At 40.7% G+C, this 27,779-nt stretch overlaps 1 protein-coding gene across 7 annotated transcripts; it reads left to right on the top strand.

The window, feature by feature from the left end:
• The first annotated feature begins 84 nt into the window (after positions 1-84).
• On the top strand, positions 85-27,262 carry mymx (myomixer). Of its 7 annotated transcripts, none has more exons than XM_088304962.1 (34): positions 85-321; positions 404-914; positions 1,332-1,421; positions 2,898-3,014; positions 6,138-6,284; positions 6,660-6,851; positions 7,787-7,870; positions 8,147-8,265; positions 8,345-8,459; positions 8,541-8,618; positions 8,719-8,834; positions 9,489-9,645; positions 12,134-12,261; positions 12,333-12,429; positions 12,761-12,910; positions 13,034-13,183; positions 13,450-13,706; positions 14,523-14,658; positions 14,919-15,104; positions 15,416-15,568; positions 16,214-16,431; positions 16,699-16,879; positions 16,962-17,111; positions 17,265-17,630; positions 19,529-21,418; positions 22,564-22,668; positions 22,758-22,832; positions 22,923-23,009; positions 23,081-23,172; positions 23,285-23,370; positions 23,445-23,508; positions 23,596-23,807; positions 26,277-26,444; positions 26,532-27,262. In XM_088304962.1, the coding sequence occupies exons 1-34, from the start codon at positions 218-220 to the stop codon at positions 26,768-26,770; spliced, it is 7,020 nt and encodes a 2,339-aa protein (XP_088161088.1). In that variant the 5' UTR covers positions 85-217; the 3' UTR covers positions 26,771-27,262. The 7 variants fall into 7 exon arrangements, with proteins under 7 accessions (XP_088161088.1, XP_088161084.1, XP_088161083.1 ...); XM_088304958.1 differs by having other exon boundaries at positions 280-914; positions 17,265-17,439; positions 17,512-17,630; XM_088304961.1 differs by lacking the exon at positions 85-321 and having other exon boundaries at positions 461-629; positions 716-914.
• Positions 27,263-27,779: the final 517 nt, after the last annotated feature.

Raw genomic sequence — 27,779 nt, 5'->3', positions numbered from 1 at the left:
TTCCAGCAGAAAGTCATTCAGGCAGCATGCCAGCAGTTTTCATCCTGCTACGGTCCCTGGTTATCAGGCTCCTCAGTAGCAGTCTGGTTGGCTCACTGGTCCAGTCCCTCAGGAGAAGCCTCTCTTCAGCCGTCACACTCCTCGGCACAGCTCTGCGCCACGTCTGGGAACGTGTCAGCTCCCAAGAGTCTAAGGAAGCCATCGTAGGCTGTGTGCTATGCATTCTCAACATGCACAAGAAGGTGGACAACTGAACTCCCCTTTCACTTGCTGTTCAACCCTCCACTTGTCAGCAGCACAGAGACTGGACAAGCAGACACAGTGAGTGCGGAGACTGCGCAGAGGAATGTAAGAGGCTTTTCTTTTGAACGTGAATTTGGTCTCTAGATTTTTTTTCCATCAGGACACTGGCCATGTCTGAGAGTATTGTCAGGAAGATACAGCCCTTCACAATTGGGACTAAGCTGTCGGTCCCTGTCGTACCCAAATGCCAGGAGTTTACGGACACTTATCTGCAATGTCAGAACCTTGATAACTGCACACTACAGCAGAACCTGAACTCGCTGTACCTCAGTCGACAGCAGATCTGCGCACATGGCCCCTGTCTGGTTGCTCCCACTGGCCATCAGGTAGCTCCAGAGAAACAGAAACAGGAAGACATGACCGCAGAAGACCATCTCAACCAGAACGTCACGCCTTCCTCTGCTGTTTCCAGATCCATCAAGAAGATCACAATCTCTGGGAATAAGAAAAGCCCAGAGAAGACAATTTCAATGGGACTAAGACAGCGATCCATTTTGGGAGCCACATCCAAAAACCACAATAACAACAACAACATCAGCGGCACATGTGAGCCCAACCTTCCTAGGATTGTGGGAGTCGACTGTGACAATAAACCTAACTCTCAGTTCAAGGTACAAGATACAGTAAAATTTTGAATAGCATTTAAAAAATAGAATAGATTGTTTAATGACAACTGAGCCATATTTGTTTCATTCTAACTAAGCCTAACCTAAAACTCCTGTCATATTTGAATGTGCTCCTTTTACAACACTTAGCTATCTATGATTTTTGTTTCCTATTCTTTTTTTATTTGCTTCTTTCTTTCTTAACAAAAGTCACTAAATGTTATTTGAGAAACAGTATGAAACAATGTATGAATGTATCTCTTTATAGGAAGTAAGCCTTAGAGTTAATGAACAGGCCTAAGTATCCGGAAGCTAATTACCATCTTAATTGAAGCACGTTTATGCTAGCTTTATCATGCTAGCAAGAATGCTTATCTTGCTGTATATTCAACACCAACATGATAATTTATGTCCAAATTTTAGGTTTTAGTGAAAACAAACATTGGTGAGGATTATCCTGCGATGCATGGCCAAACCAAATCAAAATTAATTAAACAGAAGTCCATCCAACAGGTAAGAAGCTTTGCTAAATTTGACTCTTGAACGAGCTAACACCAACGCATTTTTTTTTTTAATTAGTAAAATTCATGATTTATTTTCTTTTTTAAGAAACATTTGTTCTTTGTGTTTCAACTGTTTTATTGGTTGTTGGGGACATATCTTTGTTTTATTTACAGTATATGGTTAACCTCCTACCTTTCCTAATATGACACATTTGTGGGGCACTTAATACAATATTATGACAAGGGCAGTTTGAGTGCTTAGGGTTTCTTCTTGTTTGGCTGTCCCTGAAGTTAAAAAGTCACCAGTCAGCAGAATAACCCAATCCGCTGCACTGTATGTAGTGTGTTGCATGACATTGGGCAAAGCGTATTGTTATGTTTGGCGAGGTCCTTGTTGAAGTCATCTCTGTATTCCGGTGTGTGGGTGTGTGTGCGTGTGTGTGTGTGTGTATGCAGTGCTCTATTACAACACACCCTTCAGAGGCAGTGCTCACTGGAAAACATGAGGTCAGGGAAGATGTTAACAAAAGAAAAGACATTGTAAAGTCCACATGGAGGCCGGTAATAATAACACACTAACGCAGCGATTGCCTCCCTCGTCCTTTTATGTCATTCGACTGCTTAACACATCTTCATTGCGTCACAAACTAACTACTCACTTAAACAACATATTGTCCTTCTAATTTCAAATAGCCAGTTAAGATCAATTAAAGAAACAGTTGTAAAGTAAAAAATAGTTTAATCGAAAAGATCATGGCAAAAAAATAATTTAATGATACCAGAGTTACAATTTAGGTGTGACAGCAGCAGAATGTAGATTGTTGTAGTCGTAATAAGAAACAACAATTTTGAATGATAAAATGATTTTCTTTTGTTTTGTTTGTTTTTTGGAGCCCAAAATAAAAACTAAGCAACAGATAAAAAAACAGTCATTGAGCCTGCCTAAAGGCAGACGTTCGAGGATCCGCCAGTTCCTGCTTCCTTCATGTACCCAGGTGTTTCCCGACTGTCGAGCTGCAGGAATGCTTGTCTAGTGGGAGCATTGTGTTCATTTTAAAAATTTAAATTAATGCTGAAAAGGATAGGAGTTGTTTTTTTGTTTTTTTTAGTGAAGAGTGGCCTTAGTATATTTTCAAGGACTGATTTAAACAAACATAATAATAAATGTCGGAATCATGGTCAATGAAGATATACCGGTTCTCTCCCTTGACGTCCATACAAGGCTTGCAGAAAGTTTCTAGTTCCTCGTACTCAGTGATTTTGTAAAGTGAATGTGAATGGTTGTCTGTCTTCATGCTGTGTGATTCCGGGTGTGCTCTGCCTTCCACCCCAAAGTCTGCTGGGATATGCTCCAGCTGAAAGCAATCCTGAATGGATGGATGAATGTTAGATTCATGATGTTTCTTTTTCACAAATCCGAAAGACTAAAAACGATATTTGCATACTTCCAAACTGACATTTAAACTTCCCATTGTTTGAATGGCAGGAAAAAGACGCTCAAAGATGTCAGCATCTCGCACTGAATGCAGAGCCAACAGATGTTACATCCCAGACTGTCTGCTATACTCAGCACACTTCTCTTTTCAATAAGAAAGTACTACAGGTAAATATATAATATTGTATATTGCTGCACACATTTCATGTGTTCATAAAATGTTTCTGGCAACACTTCTGACTAAAAATAACAAATTTGAAATGTCTTTACCAATAGTGTTGTGCTTACATCACCAGTAAATATGTCCTTTTAATGATGCTGTAATGGAATTAAAATGAAAACAATTTTTGATGTGGTGTGGCAACTACTTGCGCGGAACATTCCCTTATGCTTGAGCGATAGCAGGAATCTGGCTGCCTTTAGACCTAAATGGAATATGTGTAGAATTCTAATGAATGTCACTGCTACCATCCATCAACTTTTTGTCTTGCTATTTACTGCTGTGAAAAGAGCATTAAAGGACTTTTCCACATTACTGCAGAGGTTTTTACAACTTACCGTGGAACCTCCAAGTACCCTAAAATTGATACGATTTGATAAATCCAAAGTTTTGGGAAAATATGCATCAGAAGTCAAACCATCATCATGCGTGACCTCAACAAATCGCGCTAGACTTCAGGGCAGTGAACTCTACGTAGATGATCAACTCCCCATAATGAGCTGTATCTGTTTTTTTTTTTTATATTTTGGAGAGGAAGTTTTTTTTTTTTTTAACCCATTTGTGGAGAACACATATCCAATGGTTATCAGCATTTTTGGGGAGAATTTGGGAGTTTCGTTCGCCCTACCCAGCGCATTTCAACGACAGTCAATTAAATGCAGATTTTTGCCTTTTGCGGACTGGCCAGTTCTCCATACCCCATGAAATGCGGGGGTCAACTGTATCATGTCAGAGGTAACTATTTTTACTTTATTTTAGTTTAACTATATCGTGGTTAACTTCACCTTTTATGAAAATTGTATTAAAATCTAACCTTTAGAGTCAATCAAGTAATTTTTATTACTAAGAAAACGTTCTAATCTGAGAGCAAATTAATTCACGTCACGCTGTTTTCTATTTAAAATATTTTAAAAGTTTTTCTAACTTGATGAAGTTAGAACAACATGAAAGTCAACCGCGGAGCGTGCTGTACATTATTCCAATGCAGTCACTTTAATTCTGGAAAAAAAAATTATTTTAAACTTTAATGGCCACAGAAATAAAAATAAAGAAGATAATTTACAAGCTGCATATGATGTCTTTGGATGGAATCAGCCAAAATATGTACTGCTTCTTATTTTGTCCCAAGAACTGAATGAGTTCGGCTAAGGGGAGACGAGGAGGGAAAAGCGCCACAAGTGAAGCAATTATTTAGAGATGAGATCATTGTTTGGCTCTATCTCTTCACGCCTATGGCCCCGCAAGGCTTTATGAGCTGCACAACGGGTCACGTTATCTCATCCTAACTTCCATGCCGGTGGACCTGAGAGTTTGGCGCAAGAACATTTAGTCCAGTCAATCTGTCCAAACATGAAAGTTGATTTGTAGTCATAAGAACTATTGGATATTGCAAGCTTATAAAGTGCGTCGTAAAAACAATGAAATAATGCAGCACATTGTTCATGTTAGCAAAATTAGCTGCCTTAGCTCAGTAATGCTTGTGTGCTCAAATGCTGTCTCGGCATGTGTGTTTAAGTAGGTTTAGATTTAGACACTTCAGGGCATGTTGGGTTTGTAAGGAGTTAATTGCTAGATGATTTTTAGATTATTTATTTACTTGAGCGTCTGAATGATTTTAAAATGGCTTAATGCTTGAGGATAACCTTGCAAAGCCGGTCAGCACATGGAGAAACACACCATCTGTCTCGAAGGCTGTTTTGCAAAACTTTTACTGAGGCTTTTCCATGACAAAATATAGAAACCGGCACTCTCACTGTTGTTTTCAGGTCTAGGCCGCCATTACTGGAGCAGTTAAAAATGTGGCTGAATGGTTAACATTTTACAACGTGTAAAAATGTACACTCGTGTGCTTGTTTTTACCTTCACTTGCTAAAATTAGGCTTTTAGGACTAAAAGGTTGACTGAAAGAGAGCCATTTTGCTTTCTAAATATATTCACCAAAGGATGACGTTATCGGCGGCTCTGTTTTCAATGTAGTCACAGATTTTTCACATTATAGAAGCAGTGATACAATCTAAACCGCCAATATTAGCACTCTTGTTTTCGGGGGGGCTTGACTAAGGCCCAACTGTACGTTGGGACCAACGAGCCATTGTTGTGCAGAGTGGACAGGAAGAAACAAGGGAATCATAGACTTCCTGTATGAGGTCATTGTGAGCCATGAGATCCTTCCAAGATTGAGGCGATAGCAGCAGGCACATTTTGTCAAGCTCTTTTCCTTCTGTTCTACACAGAAATACCTTGAATGCCTCAAGGGGCCCGTAAACATAACACAAACGTCTCTGAGGCCAAGTGACATCACACGTTTTATTCTGGGGCAATGTGTTGATTAGCGGCCCTGTCACATGTGGTCTAGATGTTTAATGCAGATGAGAAAGTGGATTAATAATGTTTATTATTTAATATTACTTACTTTACATTCCTTTCAGCTCAATGTATTGACATCGTAATGGCTTATTTGCGCACTGAACTGCAATTTGATGTTTGATGAAGTACATAACATCAGTTCGGTGGAAATATAAAAGCTTTGCTGATTTATGTAAGGTCTTGTTTAGAACTGGAAGTACCAGACGACGGATTAATTTATTGGTTCAGTCATGGCAATAAGCTTGCAACTTTATAGCAAACAAATGATCATTTTCCAAACGGTTTTGGCTTTTGTCACCTGCTTTAGAGTTCTCACTCTTTACGTCATCGGCCAGAAAATCAGTTCTGCACAAAGCCTTGTGCAATCGTGCCCTGGCAGTGACCATGTGAAACGTCTGCTCTGCATAATATGACATTGAGAACAAAGTGTTTCTTGATGTGTCTGAAGCACTGAAAGCCAAGACCTCTTTTCTCTTCTCATCATCAGAAATAGCACTTCATTTACTAACACGATACTACCACTTGGTCTTGAGCGGGAAGTAACGCATCTGATGTCATGTAACCAGCAAGCGAGGACTATCCTTCAACAAGTTAGACAGTTCTATGAAATGTGTTTGTATGTAAGAAAATTCCAAAGACTTGTGGATTTACTTGTAATAAGACAGATTAGACTGAAACTTACTAAGAGGAAATGGGCTTTGTAGGCTGAGACATGGAGCAAAAGCAAACTGCAAGACCTGAAGGATGACTCCAAAATTCAGGGCTGCCCCCTGCAGGACTCGGATGAAGCCTCACAGATACTTCAGCGAGATCTTAAAGACTTTGACAACACCTTAATTCAACTCAACCAGGTAGCCATTTTTATGTAGTACGGGGAATCCTTACCATGTTACCAGCAGTACAAAAAAAAGCAAAGTGTCCCGTCAGTTGTGACGTTAAGACATTGGAAATTTGAATGTAACCATTAATCACAGTTAACCAGACAAACTTTTCATGCTCTGAAGAAAATCTTTCAAAACAGATTGCAGATAATTGACCTACCATGGAATTCAGAAACCGTCAAAGAAAAATAATCACCAGTTGTTGATTTTATTTACCCCAAGGTTAAAGCCAAATTATTTTTAGTAGAAATATGTGACAAAATACTGAATGTATGAAAAATCTCTATCATATCATGTTGCTTCCGATGACACTCATGGCATTTTTGTTCGTCTTCATTGCAAAAGACAGGTGATCAGCTGATCTGCAAGCTGAATCCTACTTCTGACCTTGTGAAGAATCAGCTCAGCCAGCTCAAAGATCAATGGAACATTCTGAAACAGACAGCTGCCAGTCAATCCAGGGTCCTAGGAGGTTCCAAAAACCTGCAGGAGTTTAACAAAAAAGTGGACAAACTCGAGACATGGATTAAAGAGAAGGTAAAAGGCAGCTATTCAGCATCAAGAAGTTTGGGATGTTTCTTTCTACCATTTCTATCTTTTGTGTACAGTATGTGTACCAACTCTAAATGACAAATGGCTAACAACCAGTCCAGGGTGTACCCCGCCAAATGTCCGAAGATAGCTTTGATAGGCTTCAGCTTATCCGCGACCCTCATGAGGAGAAGCTGCTCAGACAATGGATGGATGGATAAATTACAAATGATCAACTAACAACTACAAATACCAACTAATGATATATTAACTTTTAAATTATTCACTACATGTTCAGCTAACTGTCTAAGCCGCAAATTGAACATCATTAGTCCTTCAGTTGGAGTCTATCAGTCATATACCAATTTCTCTTTTCAGATGTGATCAAATCAACCTTCAGGGATAATTCAAAATGAATGGCATAAAAATTAATGTGCTGGTTCCAAACGGCTATCATGTAAACAAAATATAATAAAATTAAAAAGTAGGGGGTTGTTCCAATCAGGGTTTAATGCGAACCATTCCAATCACCCGTGAGTGAGTTTGGCTGATACAGATTCCAATACCGATCACAGGGATTAGCTGTGCATTTTTCAATTTTAAAGCTGCTCAATTATTTTAGTAATCAATTAATCTGTGAATTATTTGTCAATTAATTTATTATACAGATTTAAAAAAATAATAATTATATCTGAATATTCTTCCTTTTACGATACAAAAACAAGACATTATTTCAAAACAAGACATTATTTCAAATGGACTGTGCAGGAAATGCACAAATGTGTGTACAGTTACTGGTTTGGTCTGTAACATGTAACAAGTCTTGCTGATCGATTGGAGCAGCACTAAAAAAACAAAAGAAGATTGCATTAACAAAAAAAAAACTGTCTGGTTTCCCAACTAATGGAGGCCATAAACTCGACTTTTATGTGTGCCAACAGGAAGAGGAGCAGTCTCTTGTAAATGTCCTGGGTGCAAATGTTGACAAAATGCAGCTAACCAGAAGAATTTTAGATTTGAAACAGGTGAGCGTTAATAATTAACAACTGTTATCTGTAAAAGAAAAACCTTAACAAACTTATTTTTCACATCAACGTTAATTGTATTTGTTAATTTAAATACATTTATTCATTTATTTATTTATTTGGCTAAACAATATACAGTATATATTGTTTTGTGTATTTTCTGGCACTTGTGTTTATCCTTTCAGTCCCCTAGCCATCGATGCCCAAATTTGCAAAATAAACTACATTTAAAACTGAATTATTTACTTTTTTGTTTGTTTTGCTTCTCTACTGTAGGATGAGCAGCTATACAGAACCTTGCACGAAGAGATCAATCACATGGCTCTAAAACTAGAGAAACAAGGGAAGTCAGACAGTAAAAGCATCTCAAGCAGGAGGAAAAATATCAATAAAATGTGAGTGTCCATCAAGATGAACCAATATACTAAAGGAAGGATGACTAAACGTTTATTAATTGTGTTCCTCTGTGTACAGGTGGCTGAAGGTGCAGTCTCATCTGAAAAAACACCAAGACAATCTTCATCTTGCACTGGAAGTGTCCTCATTTTACCAGCAGGCTGATAACACATTATTTGCCATTAATAATATGGTATTATAATTCATCTTCATTATGTTTTTCACTGTCCAACACATGGAAATGACATCATTGAGACATCTGCTTTTATCTTAGATGAAAAGCATATCTGCCTCAAAAGAGCCAGGCCTCTTCGGAGACAGAGAAATACGAGACATTGCCAGTCAAATCATGGTAGGAAAAGCTCTTTTCCCAGATAAAATATTGTATTTCCAAACCTTAAAGTGTTTTGCAGAAACCCTCTCCACTTAACCAACATGCATATGTGTGCTAGATGTTAGATGTGAGCGTGTCCCAGCTGTCAAATCTCCACCCTGTCTTGGCTGCCGGTGTAACACAGAAGCAGAGTGAGGTCAGGGACTGTTGGGTTTCTCTTCAGAACATTTTCAGGTAAGCTAGCAGGTGTTGTCGTGTTTTTCTGTTGCCTTTCAATGCAAACGTTGATGTGGGTAAATCTTAATGAAGGACCGTTCTCTATGTATGGATAAGACCACAAAACCAGCAGTGAACATGGAACAGCTTTAAATCTGTATAACGTCCATAAAGTACATGGATGTTCTGCAATAAAAAAACAAAAAAAGAGATAATTTCCAAGCAGGCAGCGACGTAACAAGTTTGATGTACTATATGGAGGATGCCAAATTAATGGGACAGCTTGAATGAATTCATGTAGAAACAACAAGATGACTTCTGCAGTCACCACATCTTAGCCCAAGAGAACACCCATGGCGATTTTGGACCAACATTAGACATTGCTCTCCACCACCATCATCAACACAGCAGATGAGGAAATATCTTTGGGAAGAATCATGCTCATCCCCGCCCAACCATGAAAACTCTTTCAGGCTTACAGCATTTACTGGAGACTATCTTCAGTTCCATAAATGACGTAACCGCTGTCGTTTAAGCTGTGTGCCTCGGCTATTTAGATCCAAAAGACACAAACGCTGGCAGAAAATTCACAACCATAATTGGACTTTATTGTGGACCTCTAAAGCCCTGCTGTCAGCACCGCAGCAATTTCTTGCTCTGCTTGTCCTGTAGGAGTGACCGGACAGCCCTCCCTCCCATGGGCTCAATATTCACCAGGGAAGACGCTGACCCCTTGACACCAGCCCAAGAACTCCAATGCACCATGGGAACAGAGACTCAAGCAACCATGGGAAAGCCAGAACGGCAGAGTCATGCGGAAGACTATACGGTAAGCAGTGTAGGTATTATGATCTGTTACGAGCATGACCGCACTGTGGCTCTTAGCTAGTAGGGGAAATATGTCATCAGTGCCAGCAACATCTGTGGCCACCGCACATTAAGTGTCAGATGGTTGGGAAAATGCCTTATTTATAGTTTGAGAAGGGTTTTCCTTAATAATAGTGTATCGAGGCTTAGATGTGAGCACTGATTCTGGATTGACACCCAACAGACATGTTTTCATTTCTACTAGTTGGTAACACATCGCAGTAAATTGCCAGATTTCTCAGTTTCCCAGTAAGGTATTTCCCAAAATGAATTATGTACTTTTTAATACCACTCTGTCCTGAAATACTATGGTTATCCCTTTGTAGCAACCACAAGAAGACCAGTCTTGAGAATTTCACAAGGTTCCATGAAAAATGTCAAACTGTGACTATTTAACCATGCTGAAGGCTGGGCCAGAGAAAACACACTTTTACCTTCACCTCAAAGTCAACTAGTTTATATAGCCTTTCACTTTATGACAGAATAATATCCTGGCTCAAACTCCTTAACAAAGTACAGCCATTGCTGTGTTAATAGATGGTTGGGTCAATCCAGGGTGACTGGATCATGAGCTAAAATTATATTCTGGCCGGCATGTGAGAAAATTATCCAGTATGTCAATGTTACTACTTTGTCCATAAACTTAATTACAAACTGTGAGTATGCCTTGAAGAAATCAATCAACTGTGTAGCATCAGTAAAGTTGTGTAGTTTGCATAAAAATAATCAATAAAATGTTCTCCAGGGCGGCACGGTGGTCGACTGGTTAACACGATGGCCTCACAGTGCAGAGGTCGTGGGATCGATTTCGGCTCCGGCCTTCCTGTGTGGAGTTTGCATGTTTACCCCGTGCCTGTGTGGGTTTTCCACGCGGGTTTCCTCCCACATTCCAAAAACATGCATTGATTGGACACTCTAAATTGCCCTTAGGTGTGTTTGTGAGTGTGGAAGGTTGTTCATCTTTGTGTGCCCTGCGATTGGCTGGCAACCGGTCTGGGGGATTGTACCCCTCCTACTGCCCGAAGACAGCTGGGATTGGCTCCAGCACGCCCGCGACCCTTGTGGGGAGAAGCGGAGTAGATAATGCACTATGTTCTCCATTCTTTCCATTAGAAAATAAGTGTTGCTATGTTTAGTTTATCGAAGGAAGTCCTTGCAAGTCTTTTAATGAGTAATTGTCCAGTGAATGAGAGAGAATACCCTTTTTCCATTCGACTTTATTTCCCTGCTCTTATTTTTTTTTTTACTTTGTCTGGCCCATTGTAAATGACAAGGGATATTGGGCTCAGTGGGCTGTGAATACTGGTTGTCTTCTCATCCTAATCCCTCTCATAGCTGTGAGTTGACTCCATTGAACTTCACCTTGTGAGTTTGCTTGTTGCGCTTCTGTAGGAGCATTACTCGTTACGCTTTATAGTGCGATTAATAAAGTTACTTTAAACAAAAACCCAAAAGACCAAAAAGGCAGCCAAGACAAAGCCAGGAACAACCACCAATCAAATAGTTAGTCATTTGTCACTTCTTTAGTAGTGTTTTACCTCAGGCGCCTGTGAGTGCTTAAATGTTTGCAGATGGGCAGGTTTGTGTGTGCTAGCAGACAGACCTTGATGTACAGATATTGTACATAGCGTGCGTTGTGCATAACTATATCCACTAAACAAAAAGGATTTTCGTACCCTGCGTGGACATCGTCATCTGTATGCCAGTGTTTGTGACTCACTTATGGTGGACTCAGTGCGGATGCCAGTAGTACGGTCTCTTTATTGCTAGAGGTAAACACGAGCATCATTTGTTTCTATGGCTAAGTGTAGCCAGATGCTCGGCCTGCAGACCAGATGGACTCTGTGCTAAGTGATAGTTTTTGGCTGACATCACTTCATAGGAAGACACTCAAGAGGGGATCAGTGAAAAACAGATGAGGTTCAACACTACTGTGGGGAGAAGTGTCTCGTGAAACGAAGTGGTTGGATGAGGCCTGAAAAGCAAAATACCACTTCAAAAGAGTCACTTGTGCTATCTGACATGATCTCTCATAAACATTGGATGTTGGGCACATTTCACGGGTTGTTTATGTTATGAAGGAGGGAGCACAGAAGCAAATGTGTAGTGAATATATGTCGACTCCATCATTTGTTGTATTGGGTTGTCGGACTTAAATCAGAGCTTGGATTTGTGACAGCTTTGGATGGCCATCTTGTTCTGTTTGTTTACGGAAAACAGTTATAGTTTGCCTATTTGTGGTAGTGGTTATCCATGCGAGAATAATTTTTTCATTATCATTGGTCTTGTGATGTTTATTTTCATCGCGTGAAAAAAGCAACCAAAAAAATTAGCTTTGCGTCATTCATTTAAGTGTCCATGTTTTCTTGCTTCCAGCCATTCTCATTCGCAATGAGCTTGCCTCGTTTTTGCATTTTATCTTACGTTTGATGAATTATTTTTTCCACCAGAGTATTTCTGAATGTTGTGAGAGTACTAAGCAAAGCCAGGCACAGCAATGTGTGAACCACACCTCTTCTTCACCCATGGGAGATGGGCCTGATGATGTCATCATCGGTCATCAGTTGAGGAGAGAAAGGTAATTTCAGTCGACCTTCACTCCCTCTCTCTTATGTAATGAGAGGTCTTTATGTAAGTCATTCTTTCCAGCAGGAAGCCTCAAGGTGAGCCCAAGCGTGCCACTGCCCCGAGAGGCCACCCACAGCTTCATATTCAGCTGCAAAAGTTCACTGTGTCAGCTGACAAGGTAAACCGACCTCTGACAGCAACATCAAAAAATTGCTTTTTAAAACTTAAGTCTCATTTTTAATCCATCGATTTTCAGCTCTAAGTTAGCACTCCATTTGTGCGCGTTGGTTCTTAAATTGTTCTCTTGTAACAGGAAACAGACATTAGGTCATGTTTCATAACGAGCAAATCTTCACGTAGCAGGCTCATTTGTACCTCTACAAAGTATTATTTGTTAGGTCAGGAGCGGAAACAACACCTCATTCTGAGTACAGTAGCTGTGTTGCTTGTTACACTGTGAAAACCTATTCTTCCACGCTTTCAAGCTGATTGCTTTCCATATTTTTCAGACTCTGTCCTGGCTGAAGGAAAATGTTTCTATGGCCACACAAGTGTGCTCAATAGCCACTTTCGAAGGACTAGAGGCAGCCAGGAGGTGCCAAGATGCAGTGCGACAAGAAATCCTCAACAACAAAGCCAGGATAGAGGTGGTAAAAAGAGTAAGCTGCAGTTTCTTTCGGAATAAGTGAATGTTGTGCAAATCATACAGTGAGCTAATCTGCATTAGTTGAGCTTTGGGATACAGTGCATTCCAATTATCCAAATCATTCGATCATTTTCAGGAGGGCCATGGGTTAGTCCGTGCCCAACATCCAGGCAGCACCAAGATAAAAGAGTTCCTCGGCGAACTGGAGATGCTTTGGGAAGAGCTGCAGAGGAGGGGCCAGAGGAATGCTGTGCTCCTGCAAGCTTCAGAAGACCTGGACTTTAGGGTAACATTCAACGCAGAACCTGTACTCTCAAGTCAGACAGAAATGATTTTCTTCAACTGAATGCAGTTATGGCAGATGATTGTGCATGTGACAAACTTAATGTCTAGAGTGTGAGCTGATCTTTTAAGAGTCTGATGATCACTTAGTATGAGCTACAATATTATGTGAATCGGACTTTGTCATATTAGAAGTGGCAGATCAGTGACTAATTGGGGTTTCTTGCGATGAAAAGCAAAACTCTGACATTCTGCTTCTTTACTATAAAGGTTTTTAAAGTACAAAAGGCACTTGGAAGCCTGGAGGCCTGGCTGGAGTCTGTGGAGCTTTCCATGAAGGAGTCCTCGCTGGCCCGTGACCCTGAAACCATCTCAATTGCAGAGCGAGAGAGCTGTCAGCTGGGGAAAGAAATAGCCATTCGTGGCCTAGAGCTCAGTGCTCTCAAACAAGAAGTGGAGCGCCTCCATGGCCAAAATCACCCGCACACACGTGGCTTACCATCACGTATGGAAGAGGTGGACAGAAAGTAAGATCAAGTGCTATTATTCGAGAATATCATTTAATTTAAACAATGATTGCATTCCACCGTCAGTTGTTGCGCAACATTATGCATTCCAGTTCTAATTGCAATATTTAATTTCTTTTTGAAATTTTTATTAAGCAAAATAAGAACATACTGTATAACCAGAGTTCTTTTTTTCTCCTAATGTGCTCACCCGTTAAAACTTGGGGCTAAGTCATTTCTGATTCATAGAGCACATGATGTCTAAACCGTAGCCCTGACATCGACTTCCCCACCACACAATGAATGTCAGACTCACCCTTTCCATGCTTCTCACTTTAGTTGACTTATAGCATGAAAGGTTGTCGCCATGGACACTGAGTACAACTTGGACTGTATTATTAGATGCACCTATACTCATAAAAACCAGACTGCAAAGAACACCAAACTGACTAAAGAAAACAAAGAGTGGTAAAGGTTTCCATTTAGCTTTTTCAGAGTAGGTAATGAGCGGGGCCTGGAATAGACACCTCAAGAAAACTTTCACTAACCCGCAGTTGGGCTGGTGTCATTTATTAAAACTGAACGCAAGCAACTTCAAGTCCGTTTAATGTGGAAAAATACCCTTTCAAATGTCTCTCTTTCCCATCTGCACGCATGTAGGTATGAAGTAGTATGTTTATGTGACACATGACTACGTGAAAACATCATTCTCGCAAAGTAAAATAAACTCAGATAATACATGCAGTGAGTAAAATGTGATTGCTGAAAGGCGCTCGGCTGGGAATGGAGATGATGATTAAGGTGTGCCTGATTTTCCAGTGTTTCAAATGTTTCCAGGTACCAACGTGTTCTAAGCGCCCTGACTCAGCAGAGCTCCAAGTTACAGGACACGCACAAGCTGACTGAGTTCTTGGAGCGTGTGGAGCTGGAGGAAAGTCAGGAGCATGAGAGTAGTCAATACCTCTCAGTTCAGGTGAGACACAACGAAGAATATTGTTGAATTCATTTCCAGTCCTCTTTTTGTCCATGTGTCTCAGCCTTTGTCTTTTTGTGAAGTGTGTGGAAAAAGCCATCCGCGCTTTTGACGCTTTGAGTATCTCAAGCACTTTTTGGAAGCTATAAGAATATTTTACGGCACAAATAAAACCAACACTAGGCATGAATACGTACCTCAAGGATGTGGTAAATTTTCATTTATGAAGTACATAAAGTTTAATAGATATGTGTGTATAGCCTCTCCACAGTAAGATCTCATCACCTCCTGACTTGCTGGGACTTCCAAGCAGTGTTGACGGTGAACTGAGCATGGGTGACCCTGTAGAGGAACTAAGACGAGCTGCAGAGATGCCAAATGACACCGTGAGGGAAAGAGGATCATCACAGAGTCATGATCAGTCCATACAGGAGCTACTGAGCAAGGTGAGAGAGGAGAAGTCCAGAAACTCATGTATTATTAGGTAGAAAGTACTTCAGTCACAACAGCTGGCAAAACAAATAGAGCCCCATCTGGTTTGATTTGACTGCTATGGATATAAAAAGGCACAAATGAGCATTTTTGGGTGTTTTCTCTTCAGTAATGTGATTTATGCAGTCACGTCAGGATAGCACATAAACATGCCTCAGAGGACTCCACGTCACCTTATAACATTTGCAATGTTTATCTCACTGAAGAATAATGACTAAAAACTATCATTTTACCGTTTCTCGTGATGATTTGTGTGCAACCCTAGCAAGCCAGACTGTCCGTGTGCATGGAGGAGTGTCTCTGCAGCTGCAATGGTCTTAACCTGGACATCCTTGAAAAGGAGACAGATATGGCAGTCCATTGTGAGCCAGATCACTGTGACTTTGAGAGTCTGCAGGAGAGGAACACCCACCTTGAGGTGAGAGGAATGTAATCATGTTATGTTCTAAATTCAGGAATTCACCAAGGCCAATATGGGACAGTATAAATCACTTTTGACTCATGGTCTTTAGATTACAGACCTAATTTGATGCATGAATTTATGTTGGTTTCCTGCTAGATTTTGCTAGATCTTAAAAAGAGCCACCCCAATCACTCAAAAACTGTGTGTGTTCGATGGGCGTATCACATCCGAAGGTAACAGAGTTAAAAGTGTGCGTTTGGAAACACTAAATATATGAGTCATATATCTAGACCTGATACCATTGAAGCAGAAATGACCTCATCCCACAAACTGAAATAAATGTACCGTCAGCAGACAGGAATCCCATCTCACTGTTCTTGAAGCTCACTGTTGCAGACGGACGCAATAAAGTATTGCTCCCAGAGAACCTTTTTAACACTAATAAATACAGCCTTGTCAAAAGGGAAGAAAAAGGTGGATACGATGGCCAGTTTGCTATTGCCTGATCAAACATATGTGGACCATATGTTTTTCTGCTGTGGAGAACATAGAGAACTATGTCGATGAAGTCATGGACAACATTACAACTGATACACGCTCACACAACAGTGCCAAAGATGATGCTTTAATTGATTTCTATTGTTATTGTCATCCTCACAGATTGACTATGAAGTTCTCACTGATGAAGTGAAGGAGATGGAGAGCCGGGCTACTCGTTTGAAGGAGCTCTGCCCAGAGAGAGTACATGTACTCTGGACCAAGATTCGGGCAACACTTCAGGTCTGGACGGAGCTGGGGAAAAGTGTGATGCAGCTCAAATCACGTCTGCAAGAATTCTTGAAACTCCAAGACTTCTTCAGGAGCTACCTTGCAATAATGTAAGGGGAAATATTTAGGGCCAGATGTTCTTGTCGTATTTCCATAAAAAGTAAAGGACAAAGTTCTGGTCCTCAAGTTCGCTGTTGAAAAGTTAAGTGTTCAGCAAGTTAGCACATATTTGCTGGTGTGAGTCTGACAAGCTAATGTATGTCCTTCTAAGGTTGGAGGTCTGCTCATTCTCATTTTTTTGTGAATGACTTTTCTCACAACTCTGTTCCTTGTCTTTTCCAACACCTCATATCCCACCCCCACACTTCTGTGGGTAGCTCATGGACAGAAGACACCCGGTCATGCATTTTCTCAGAAGGCTTGCATTCGAGGGCAGATGGGCAGAGCCTGCAATCCACAGAGCTTGATATACAAATTGAGCAGAAGTTTGAGGAGTTTGACGAGCTTGCCGCATCTGGGAGAAATATTTTAGACAAAGAACACCATCTCACTCGGATGGTGAGCTGGACTATAGATATTTCTAAATATATACCACTGGGTTATTTTATCGCGATTACTGACCCTTAGTAATGTGTTTCAGGTAGGAGAGCGCATGGAGGAACTCCGCAGTATGCTTGGGTGGATTTCTGTGCACTGGAGAGCAAGGAAACAAGAGTGGGTTCACAAGAAGAGCACGCAGGCGTCTTCAATAGATAACATTTACTCTGAGGCCACGTACTCTCCCTCCGAGGTACATTTGCACGAGTCGCCTGCAATTATAAACCTTTACAATCGAGTTTGTTCAAGATATACACCATTAGGTGTTCATAGCACGCACAGTTTAAAACAAATGGAAATATTTGTAAATATTACCTAATTGTTCTCTCTTTGGCTTGTTTAATAGACGACAGATACCTACGAGTTCTGTCAGTCTCTGAATATCATCGCAGAAGAAAGCAAACCGAAGGCTAGCGGAGACAGCCAGCGGTCAATACAGTTTTATGGAAATGTCCAGCAGCCAAAAGAGAAGCAGTTAGAGGATGGATACGAGGTCATGAAAAGTATCACACGACGGAACGGTGAGGACCCCCGGTCAGAGTCTCCCACACAATCCCTCATGGTCATTAAGGAGCCCAGCAGTTCTTCTTTAGGGGGCATGATCAACCTCATCCTCAGCTTTGGTAACACGGGTGACAGCCAGGTTCAGGTGGTGGACCGATCTGATTCGAATGATGAGTTTGTAGAAGAAACGTCTGAGCCTCTCCACAGGGTGAGTACACACGCTTCATATTTTTAGGTAACTCACCAAATTGCGACAGCAAAAGCATCCATAGGATCTCTCTCCTCAACTAGCTGCTATTCGTTTATTCCACGTTATACTTTGGCCATCATTTCTGTCCTTTTGCCCACTTTCTCCTTTAGCCGACTGTGCCTGCCTGTAAAAACTTTTGGAAGCGCTGCCAGGGGCTTTTGGAAAATACTTTGGGTAGTTTTAAGCGAAAGAAAAAGATTTATCGGCAGAGTGCAAATGAGGTAAATTGCAGGGTGTGAATTGACAACGCATGCTGCGCCTTCAAATGTGCTGGAACTGCATGCTGTGTGTAGTTATTTACTGTGGCTTAACCGTATAAGGTACAGCTGGTCCTGCAGCTTGCACCCTGGTGTTGTGATCCATTTTCCAAGTCGATAGGTGTGACACAAAGAGGAAATATATGACGTCTAAAGACCTTAATGCTGGCAAAGCATTATTTTACTCACACCCTCCCCACATCATTATAGCAGTTATAAAGTGAAAAAATACAAAAATAATTTTCCTCTCATTCAAATGTTGTGAATGCAAACAAGAATCCAATAAATTCTGCTTTAATGATGCACATTTCCTGGAGGGATATTTTAGAGAAGTACAATAAAGGTTTGTTACTTTACTACCATCTAACCGTGAAGAATACGTGGTATAACTTCAAATTTTACTGAAGTTGACACTGTGATGAAAGGTGAGCTAAAGTTTCTCTGATGATGTCATTCATATTTTTTCAGAACAGTATTAAAGAAAAAATAAAATCCAGAGAAAGGAATGCTTTGGAATTGCATATCCACCGACATTGGACTGCTCAAATACCAAATTTAGGACATTAAAACACAAGCGCATCAATGTGGGCTGGCGGAAGGATCGCTCGCTGACGCATGAACATATTTTCGGTCTGAGAAAAAAAATCCTCCTGCTCTGTCGGCTTAATGTCGACGACTGGATTGCAATAAATATACACATTCAAAAGCATTGGGTGCACGCAGTCATGTCGACAAAAAAAAAAAATGCTTATTTTTCTTTAGTCCGATAGTTATCATTTAGCCAGCATGTTTCTTGTAACTAATATGTATAGTAAACATTGGTGATGTAGTGCTGACAGACTCAGTAAACTTTTCTGGACTCGGGGTACAGGACCTCTTTAAATGGTTTTCAGCTTCACACTTTATTGCTTTTGCTCTCTTTTCCAGTCTTAACTACAGCTCCAAAGTAGCTTACTTTCATGTCAGGTTTCATTTTTAGATGTTATTTTTCCTCCACAGTTCCAGATGTCCCGACACAGATGTGTTTGTAGCTCAGTGACAGTCACTTTTGATTTACAGCGCATCACTAATTACCTACGGTTTTCTTGGTGTGATTGCACCTTGCTCTTCCAAAAGATACTATTTAAGGAATATCGAAAGGAAGGATCACGGTTACAATTGGAATTTCTACCGGAAACCCCATTACATTTTTAGTCAAACAATACAACCAAAAGGAAAGGGAGCTCATCCCGAATCTCCAAGAAAGGCGACAGACTTTCATGCAAAGTCGAAAATGAGATTAGTCTGAGAGACAATGTGGCACCACATTCATCGATTTATGACTTTGACCATGCCATGCAAATGTAATTACTATCTTCTGCTTCTCTACCCTTCCACTTTTTTTTATTCCCTTTGACTGATGATTTGCATGGTAATGTAGAATTTTTGTGTATTCATGCCATCATTCATCCTTAACACATCAAACACTTCTTGTTCTTTGCTAGCTGCAAAATGACACCCCAAACATATCTGGGAATAAAAATCCTGGGGTCAAGCATTTTGAGATTCAGAGAAAAGAAAACACCCACATGTTGAAATGCTCTCTTCCTCTCTCCGTAGGTGAGTACTTTCTTACATGTCAAGGATAACAACTCAGCTGTGGCCCCAGTGTATGAGAGTATCAGTCTACCACGCCAAAAGAGCCGCTTGACATCTTCAGCCTCTCCAACCGCCTCAACATCCTCCTCCTCACCACCCTCCACAGTGCAAGCACCTCAGACCAGTATGTCCTTCCACCCTTTGAATGGGAAACATGTCAACAGCTCCATATTCTGCAGCCTGAAGAGAATGGGCAAGAAAAGAAAGCGAAAGAGCGACACTCGCAGGCATACCATCCAGAAAGTCATGGGGGTTGACGAGGACAACGACGAGCCTCTTTACGCCAGTGAGACAATCACTTATGACACTCATACCTGGCCGCTCAAAGACGGTAGAAGGAAGAAAAGTTTGCCACAGTGTGGGGATGGAGTTAACGTTATGGCCGACACAAAGAGTCCCCTACTGAGAGACATTGAGTTCGAGTGCACTGGAGAGGACGCTATTACTCCATATGCTGTTTCAGAAGGACCGGCCAATTCCGTCCAAGGGACTGGCCAGTGCAGATTTCTTTCCTTGGGCTCCGTGTTGAGCTTTGATTTACCCAAGGACATGACTCTCATCCCCAGCATTCAGGAAATAATTACTATTGCTCCTCCGGAATCCAATAAGGCGCCTGGGACTGATACAGATCCCAACTTCCAGCGGCACAGCGCATTGAGTTCATTCAAACAAACTCGTTACTCGCTTGCCAACACTGGTAGCAGAGCCGAAATCAGCTCTGTGACACAGACATCTACAGTTGTGAAAGACTTGTCTGATAATGATGCCATTTCCAACACACATCCTTCCCCAAAAAAAGACCAGGATCAAATGGAATCTTGCAATGGTTTATCCAAAAGGCAGTTCAATCTACAGGATGATGCAGCGCAGGAGTGGGACAAAATGTCATCAGTACTCAAAACTGTAAATGATTACACCTGCCAGATTTCCCAACCCCCTATTTATGTGAATCAACCCACTGTGTCCATAAACAATGTGGCTCATAAACACCAGTGCCCAAATGTTCATACACTTATTCGAGACCTGAATGGACACAAGTACCACAAAAGTGCAATAATGCATGGTGTACATGATGATAAGCCAGGACAGTGTCTGCATCAAGCTTCTCACATGTTTGTCAATCTTAAGTCAACTGCGAATGGTCGCCAAACTTGGGTGGACTCGGGCATCTCCAGCTCCAACTGCATCAAACAATGTCATGAAGCATCCTGTTCAGATAATCCCCAGATTACTGGAATGGTGGGGAGACTCATGTCCCTTCAAGTGGGACGCATTGACAGCATGAAGATGACAGCAAATGTGGGCCCGTCAAAACTCAGCGAAGACCTACAACAAGAACCAGTCCATCTGGACCATCAACAGTTTGAGGAGGAAGAAGAAGAGCTGGAGGGTATCTGGAACCAAACTACCAACTTTAGGCAGAGTATCTGTTCAGACATCATGTACCAGCCTAACCAAGAGTCAATATCATCGGATCAGACAAGTGAGCCGATTCCCAGCTCATCCACCAGCAAAGTGCCAGCAATACACTACCGAAACCTGGCGACAGCCTCAGAACCCAACCTTTTTGTGGCAGACTTGAAGCCGCCCTGTACCACCCAGAGCCTTGAGGGTGGTCATAAGGATCAGAGCCCCCAAGGGATCGTAAGAGGCAGAAAGTCCTGGGCAGCCTCTTCAAACAGGGACCGAATTGGCAAGACCTCGGTAGTTGTGAACGAAACAGCCGCGGATCAGTTGAAGATTCCAGATGTTGTTGACAATCAGAAATATATCTACCAATACAGAGAGGAGGAAGATGGGGAAGATTCAAAAGTTGGGGAGGAGCTGGACAAGCACACAGCGAGTTCAAAGGTAAGGAGGTCCTTACTTGATTAAGCGCCACCACATGAGACCGACCTAAATTGTACAGCCGATTCATCTCACTTCTGTTAATGTGACGTTTTGTTTTATTTTGTCTTGATAACCAACATTTTCCCTGCATTGTCCAGAGTGCAGGCCTCTGCCAAAAAAAACAAAACAAAACACAAATAATTTTCTTTTGCATTGCCAAGTTAATCAGCTCCCAAATTTGATAGTTGTTTGTTGGCTGATGTAGCACAACTAATGTTGGTTAAAATCAGCATGAAAGATTTTCCAAAATAATGACAGCCACAATGTTCTGTTTCCTCAAACTAGTTTAAGGAGGAGTACTTTCTACTAGGTAATTCAATCTCTTATTTCCCACATACAGTGCCATGAAGGAGTATTTGTCCCCAACTCAAATTCTTATTTATTTTCATTGTTTCCTCATTTTAATGTCTGAGATCATCAAACAAATGTCAAAAGCATACATATTACCCATGAAAACAAAAATAATTCAGTTTTTAAATGGTGTAAAAGCACTTACCCCCCTTGTTAAATCATCATTTTACTTTGGCTAATCACATCTTCAGACGACATCCAAGCCTGATTACCTCCAGAACTGTTCAATCAACAAATCAGCCAAATAGAACCAGCATGACAAAATGAAGTCGGACAAAAGCTCTCAAAAAGCGGCGATAAAATGCCACAATCCACAGAAATTCAACAATGGATGATAAATGAACTACCAACTTTAAGGCTGCAAAGGATTAAAAAGCCATTTCTAAAGCTTATGACTCCAGCAAATCATGGTGAGAGCCATTATTCACAAATAAAGAAACATGAAACAGTGGTGAAGCTTCCTAGCCTGCAAAAATTAGTTCAAGACTCCTCCCAGAGGTCACAAAGGACCAGAGGAATTTAAGCATATAACAGTGTAATTTAATATTAATCGTCACACGACAAGTGACATTTCAGTTGCATTTTAACAATGCATTTTCTTTCAAGAAAGGAAAAAATAAGATTGACAAATTTTTCAAAAGAGAATGACATATAACCAAATATATGTGCATGGTTACTGCAGGTACCACAGCAGATAAAATGTTTGGAAGAACCAGAAACACATTTTCTTTCAGTGAGCATCTTCTACTCAACAGGACGAGTTAAATGGCTTCTGCCACCAAATAAAGGATGTTCAGAACCTGGAGGCCAGTGATATGCAGGAGGAGTCAACGGCCACTAGAGGGTGCTGCGATACCCATGTGAGATTGAAAGCATCTTTTGCATCAGAAGTGAGGCTGTTCTGATTGAAAGCAGGGATGAACTTGAATCATGTCATAACCCCTTTTAGAATGGAAATCCTGAGCTGCAATCTATAGAGGGAACTCTCGAGAGGAAGCAAAAGCTTCAGCTTGGAGGAAAGAAAGTAAGAAAGGTTCCATTTGGTGTTCAAGTGAGCATGGTCAGCAAGTGTAAAGTCCCCAGTCAGCAGCACTCTCTTATCTTATTTCCACAGGCTGCCTTCAGAGGCTGGAATTCGTATCATACCGTCTTATATCGAAACACCTTATGCTTCTATGAGGATAGAAAGGAAACGCTGAGGGTGAGTCCAGTATGAATAATTAAGGCAGACAGTAACATGCAATCAGTGGTCAGTCTTTGCTGCCTTTACAGAGTTCTGCTTGTGGCTTGCCACTGAAGCTCACTGGAGCCGAGTGTTCATCTGCACCGGAGTACACCAAGAAACCAAACTGCTTCCGTTTGAGGTAAGAAAGTAAAAGGTATTACAATGATCTACAATTTCAGAGGTGAGGAAGGAGGTTAAATGTGTAAACATAGTGGATGGTTGAGTATCTGTAAATTTTGTTTTGCCTTCAGACTGCGTGATGGCTCAGAATATCTGTTCAATGCCTCTTCACGTTTTATGATGGACAAATGGATGAACAAAATACAAGCAAACACAGGTAAATTCATAAACAGATGTTAACGTGACTGTTAGTGAGGTGACAATGTAATTAAGTCGTTTATGTCTTAAAAGGTGCAAGTCAGGCTGCGTCTTCTTTATCGAGCAAACCACGAGATCAAGACATACCCATTTCCTTGTAAGAAAAAATCCTGTCCAACCTAACACTACTGCTCTTTAAACTAATACTCTCTAATGGAAAGAAAACATTTGTCCCTCCCAACAGAAGCCCCCCTCTGTGCACAGACTGCTATGGTCTGGCCAAATGCTACTGCTCCTCCCAGCATGATGTCACCTCGACGTTTCCCAGACGGAAACCCCCGAACCGAGCCAAAGACATGGTTGTCCTCGCCAGAGAGTTCGTGCATTTGCCACACAGTCACCAAAGACGTTTGGAGGAACATTCGACTGTTTTGTCCGCACGCGGACACTCCTGCAGTAAGGCCTTCTGCTTTTTTTTTTTTTTTATGGACAACATACTGGACACTCAACTCCAAAAGTATTGGAGTTCTCTGTTTTTGCAATTGACTGAACACAAAAGATAAATATGAGACAAGAGATCAAAATTTCAGCTTTCATTTCCAGGTATTTAAGTCTGAATCTACTCAATCACTGAGATGATCAAATTATTGGGACAGATAGGCTTAAAGGGGACGTCAACCACCACATTTTCTTTACCACAATATATTCTATGCTCCTTCTCACGGCTAACCATGGCGTTCTGATGAATATTGCTTTTATGGTATATGAGTTTACCAGCATAATCCACCCGTTTTTAGCCATCTCAGGGTGCAGTCTTGTTGTCACTTCTGCCGACTAGAAAAAATATCTGAGTAGCTAAGGGCTCAGGTAACAACCAATCACATATCACCAGTGCTCTGAAGCTGAGGCACAATTGGCCGTTAGCTGTTGCAAAGGATTCGCTATAAATTGCTTTGGGAACTTACTCCCTTCAGTCTCAACGTCATCACATAATGTGCATGCTTGATAGGGTTTTAATCTGAAGATTGATTTGACCGGCCTAAAAATGTCCACTTTTTGCCCCAGTTAACCTCCTTTGTTGTTCTGGAAGTGCATTTTGGGTCATCATCTTGCAGCATGATGACAATTATTTAAGTCAGTTCAATGGCGTCTTTCTTTAAATCGGCAAACAAATTGTTTACATGGACCTTTGTTATTAACTGCAAAAATGTAGACTTCTCTGGCAAAATCAGAATCTGACAACCCTTGCCTTTTATTCTTTGGATAACAATATCACAAAACACACCTGTTAGGCACTCCTTTTTATGCTTTTGCGCGCATGAAAAAATTGTGGATTCAAACAAAAGGTGTTATCTTGCAAGTTGTGAATCCCATTACCTGGAAAGGAAAGCTGCTACATTGACCTCTATTTTTTTTTTTATTCATGTCGGGGCTTTTTTTCCCCCAATTTTATTGTAAAATTCCTACATCACACTCAGTTATTTTTAATATTTTGAGCCTCGAGTTGAACACATTAGCAAATCATAAACACAATTTAGTCTGATGTAGTGATGTTCTACACCTGTACAGACTATAAGCACAGCATTAAATATTTCTCTGACTCAGCATTTTGACATCCTTGGGTGGGTGTAACAGAGCAAGTGCTCAAAAAATGTCTTTTTTTGTATAAATAATGCTGAACACAGGCATAATCCTTATCATTTAACACAGCTGGTCCTTTAAAAAGCCATTTAAAGGGATAATCCATCTTTTGTTGAGTTTTAGATGGGTATACTAGGTCTAGTCACTGCAGATATATTGTTCAACAGTAGGGGGAGCCCGAATATTGCCTTACTGCCACCCCGTATTGAAGCAATGCTCTAGTTCAGAGTCTTTTCATTTTTTTTACACCACTATCTCCGAAAAAAAGATAAGGTCTTAGCTCTCCATGTACCAACACCAACAATAAAATACAGTAGTGTTGTAGGCCTCAGTGTTTGGCTGCCACATTTTACACAGTTTGTTATTATTTGATCATTATCCATGGGTTTAAAAGTGCGGGTAATACTATAATTATAATTATCATAGTTGTTGGCATGAAAAAGCACATGTTTAGTAAAAGTATAAGTATATTTTAGTTGCAATGTTTATTAATATTAATTATTCTTATAGTAACCTTTCCCATTAATTATTAGTATAGTAGCTGTTTTCGAGTTAAATCTAAAACAGGTAATACTATATAGTCTAATCATATGCTATGCATGGCAACATATTCATGTTAGTGAATTGGAACGTGTATGACATTTGATATATTGTGCACTGTATATAGAAATAGAAAATAAAATTGAACATTCAATATACTGAAACAGGATGGAAGGATGAATCGTGCAATTGTGATTAATGGTAAGGGACAGATACGTTTATACGTCATCGTATTCCTTTTCAAACATGTACGTGGTGTAAGTGCGTAATTCATCACTAATGACTGGGTTGGCTACTGTCTAACGTTCTCTTGCATTGCTAGTTTGCTTCTGCTATATGTTTATTTGATTTCTATGCCCTTAAAAGTGAATTTACTTACATTAACAGTATTTTTTTCATCATATACATGTTCGATATTTTAAGGAAAAGTAAATTAAAATGTATTGCATCTAAAAAATAATAACAAATCTGCACCTAAATGTTTGAAAAGGGTATTTTTTTTATACTTTAGATTTGATTACAAATGGACACTAATTCATGGATGTACTGTACTGGAATATAAAAAAAAAGTTTAAACCACTCTAATCATGCAGCTTGAACATTTGTTTCAGTGATTCTTTCAGATACCACTAGAGAGAGCCTGCGTACCACCACACTGAATCACTGTCAGTTCATTGTGATTTGTCTACTGAGCATTTGCTTCATTTTCGACTTTGCTGTTATTTGCTGCTTGTTCCTCTTCAGATAACGATAATGATGATGATGATGACGATAGCAGCAGTTGTAAGCAGATGGTGACTCACGGACTTCAGGGAGGAAACGTAGAAAACACCTCTTCCTCCCATTGGTCCTCCCCACGCAGCAATCAGGACTGGCTGAGCAGCAAGTGTCGTTCCCACTCCTTCACTTCTGGTTAGTTTACGCCTATTAACCTTAATGACCTTTATAATACGTTGTCTGCGCATGTCTTGACTATTCGCGGTCTGTGTCGTCTCCTAGCAACCTATCAGAAGATCAAGCCGACGCAGCAGATCTGCGGAGACCCGGAGAAAGGGTCTAACTATAGTGTGACGCTAGTTCTGGGAGACAAGTCATCGGATGGCAAGACCTGTGGCGTTCCACCGGTGACGGTGGCTGGTTGGCAGCAGGACGCTTGCCCGCTGATGAGCTTCACTAGCCTGCCTCGGCCTCGCAACAAATCCGTCTTCAAGAAGTTCTTTGGCAAAAAGGACATGTGACTTTTCACTAGATTGTCTCTAATGTGCAGTGCACGTTTTTATGAACAATATCTACTACTGACTATATTTATATTCAGAGTTGCTACCGCAGTTGCATTTGTATGTGTGAGATTTGAGTTTTAAAACTGTGTGTTCTATGTAGTCAGAGTTTATTTTGCCACTAGTCTTAATTTTACATTTGTGTTGTTTGTATGGTGCAGCACGGTAAAGAGTGGAGTTTGCATGTATTTTTGTGCCTGCGTGGGTTTGCTACAGGTACTCCGACTTCCTCTCACATACCAAAAACATGCATGTGAGGTTCATAGAACGCTCTAAATCAGGGTCGCCAACATTGCACCAGATAGCTCGCAAGGACCAAGTGAGTCGCCTGTGAGCCTGTTCTAAAAATTGCTCACTTGGGCCATTGTGATTTCCTGGGAAGTGACGTAGAGTTGATCATTTCGAAATGATAACATTTGCAGAGATTTATAGAAATAAACTGTTACATATTGATGTGTCTTTGATAATAATTACTGTGAGAAATCATTAACATTCATATATGTAATAAGCATGAATTATTAATCACGTATGCTTAAAGGCAATTTGGGAAAATTTGTTATTTTAGAAGTCTTTATAAAAACTGGTAGCCATTGGCAAAAATATGCACCCAAGAGGCAACTCGGTTTCAAAAAGGATAGTGACCTCCGCTCTAAATTGTCTACAATGGTGTGTGAGTGTGTTGAAATGTGGCCTGTTATTGGCTGGTGACCAGTCCAGGGTGCAAACCACCTCTCACCCAAAATCAGATGATGTAGGCTCCAACTCCCCCAATGAAGGTACACGGCAAAGAAAGTTGATAAAAATCCTTATTGGTAAATGTTCTTTGGTCTTTCACTCTTATTAATTTACCTAGAATTGACACAGCATAAGGAGCAACTGGGGGTTCAGTATTTTGCTCAAGGACGTTGACATGTTCACAATGGCCAGGGATCGAACCCACAACCTTTAGGTTGGCAAAGGACCACTCTCG

Source organism: Idiotropiscis lumnitzeri, chromosome 9, assembly GCF_059441095.1.
Source record: "Idiotropiscis lumnitzeri isolate Australia: NSW breed Sydney's pygmy pipehorse chromosome 9, RoL_Ilum_1.0, whole genome shotgun sequence".
Classification (NCBI taxonomy): domain Eukaryota; kingdom Metazoa; phylum Chordata; class Actinopteri; order Syngnathiformes; family Syngnathidae; genus Idiotropiscis; species Idiotropiscis lumnitzeri.
The sequence above is the reverse complement of the archived record's forward strand: the minus strand, read 5'-3'. Positions and strand labels throughout refer to the sequence as shown.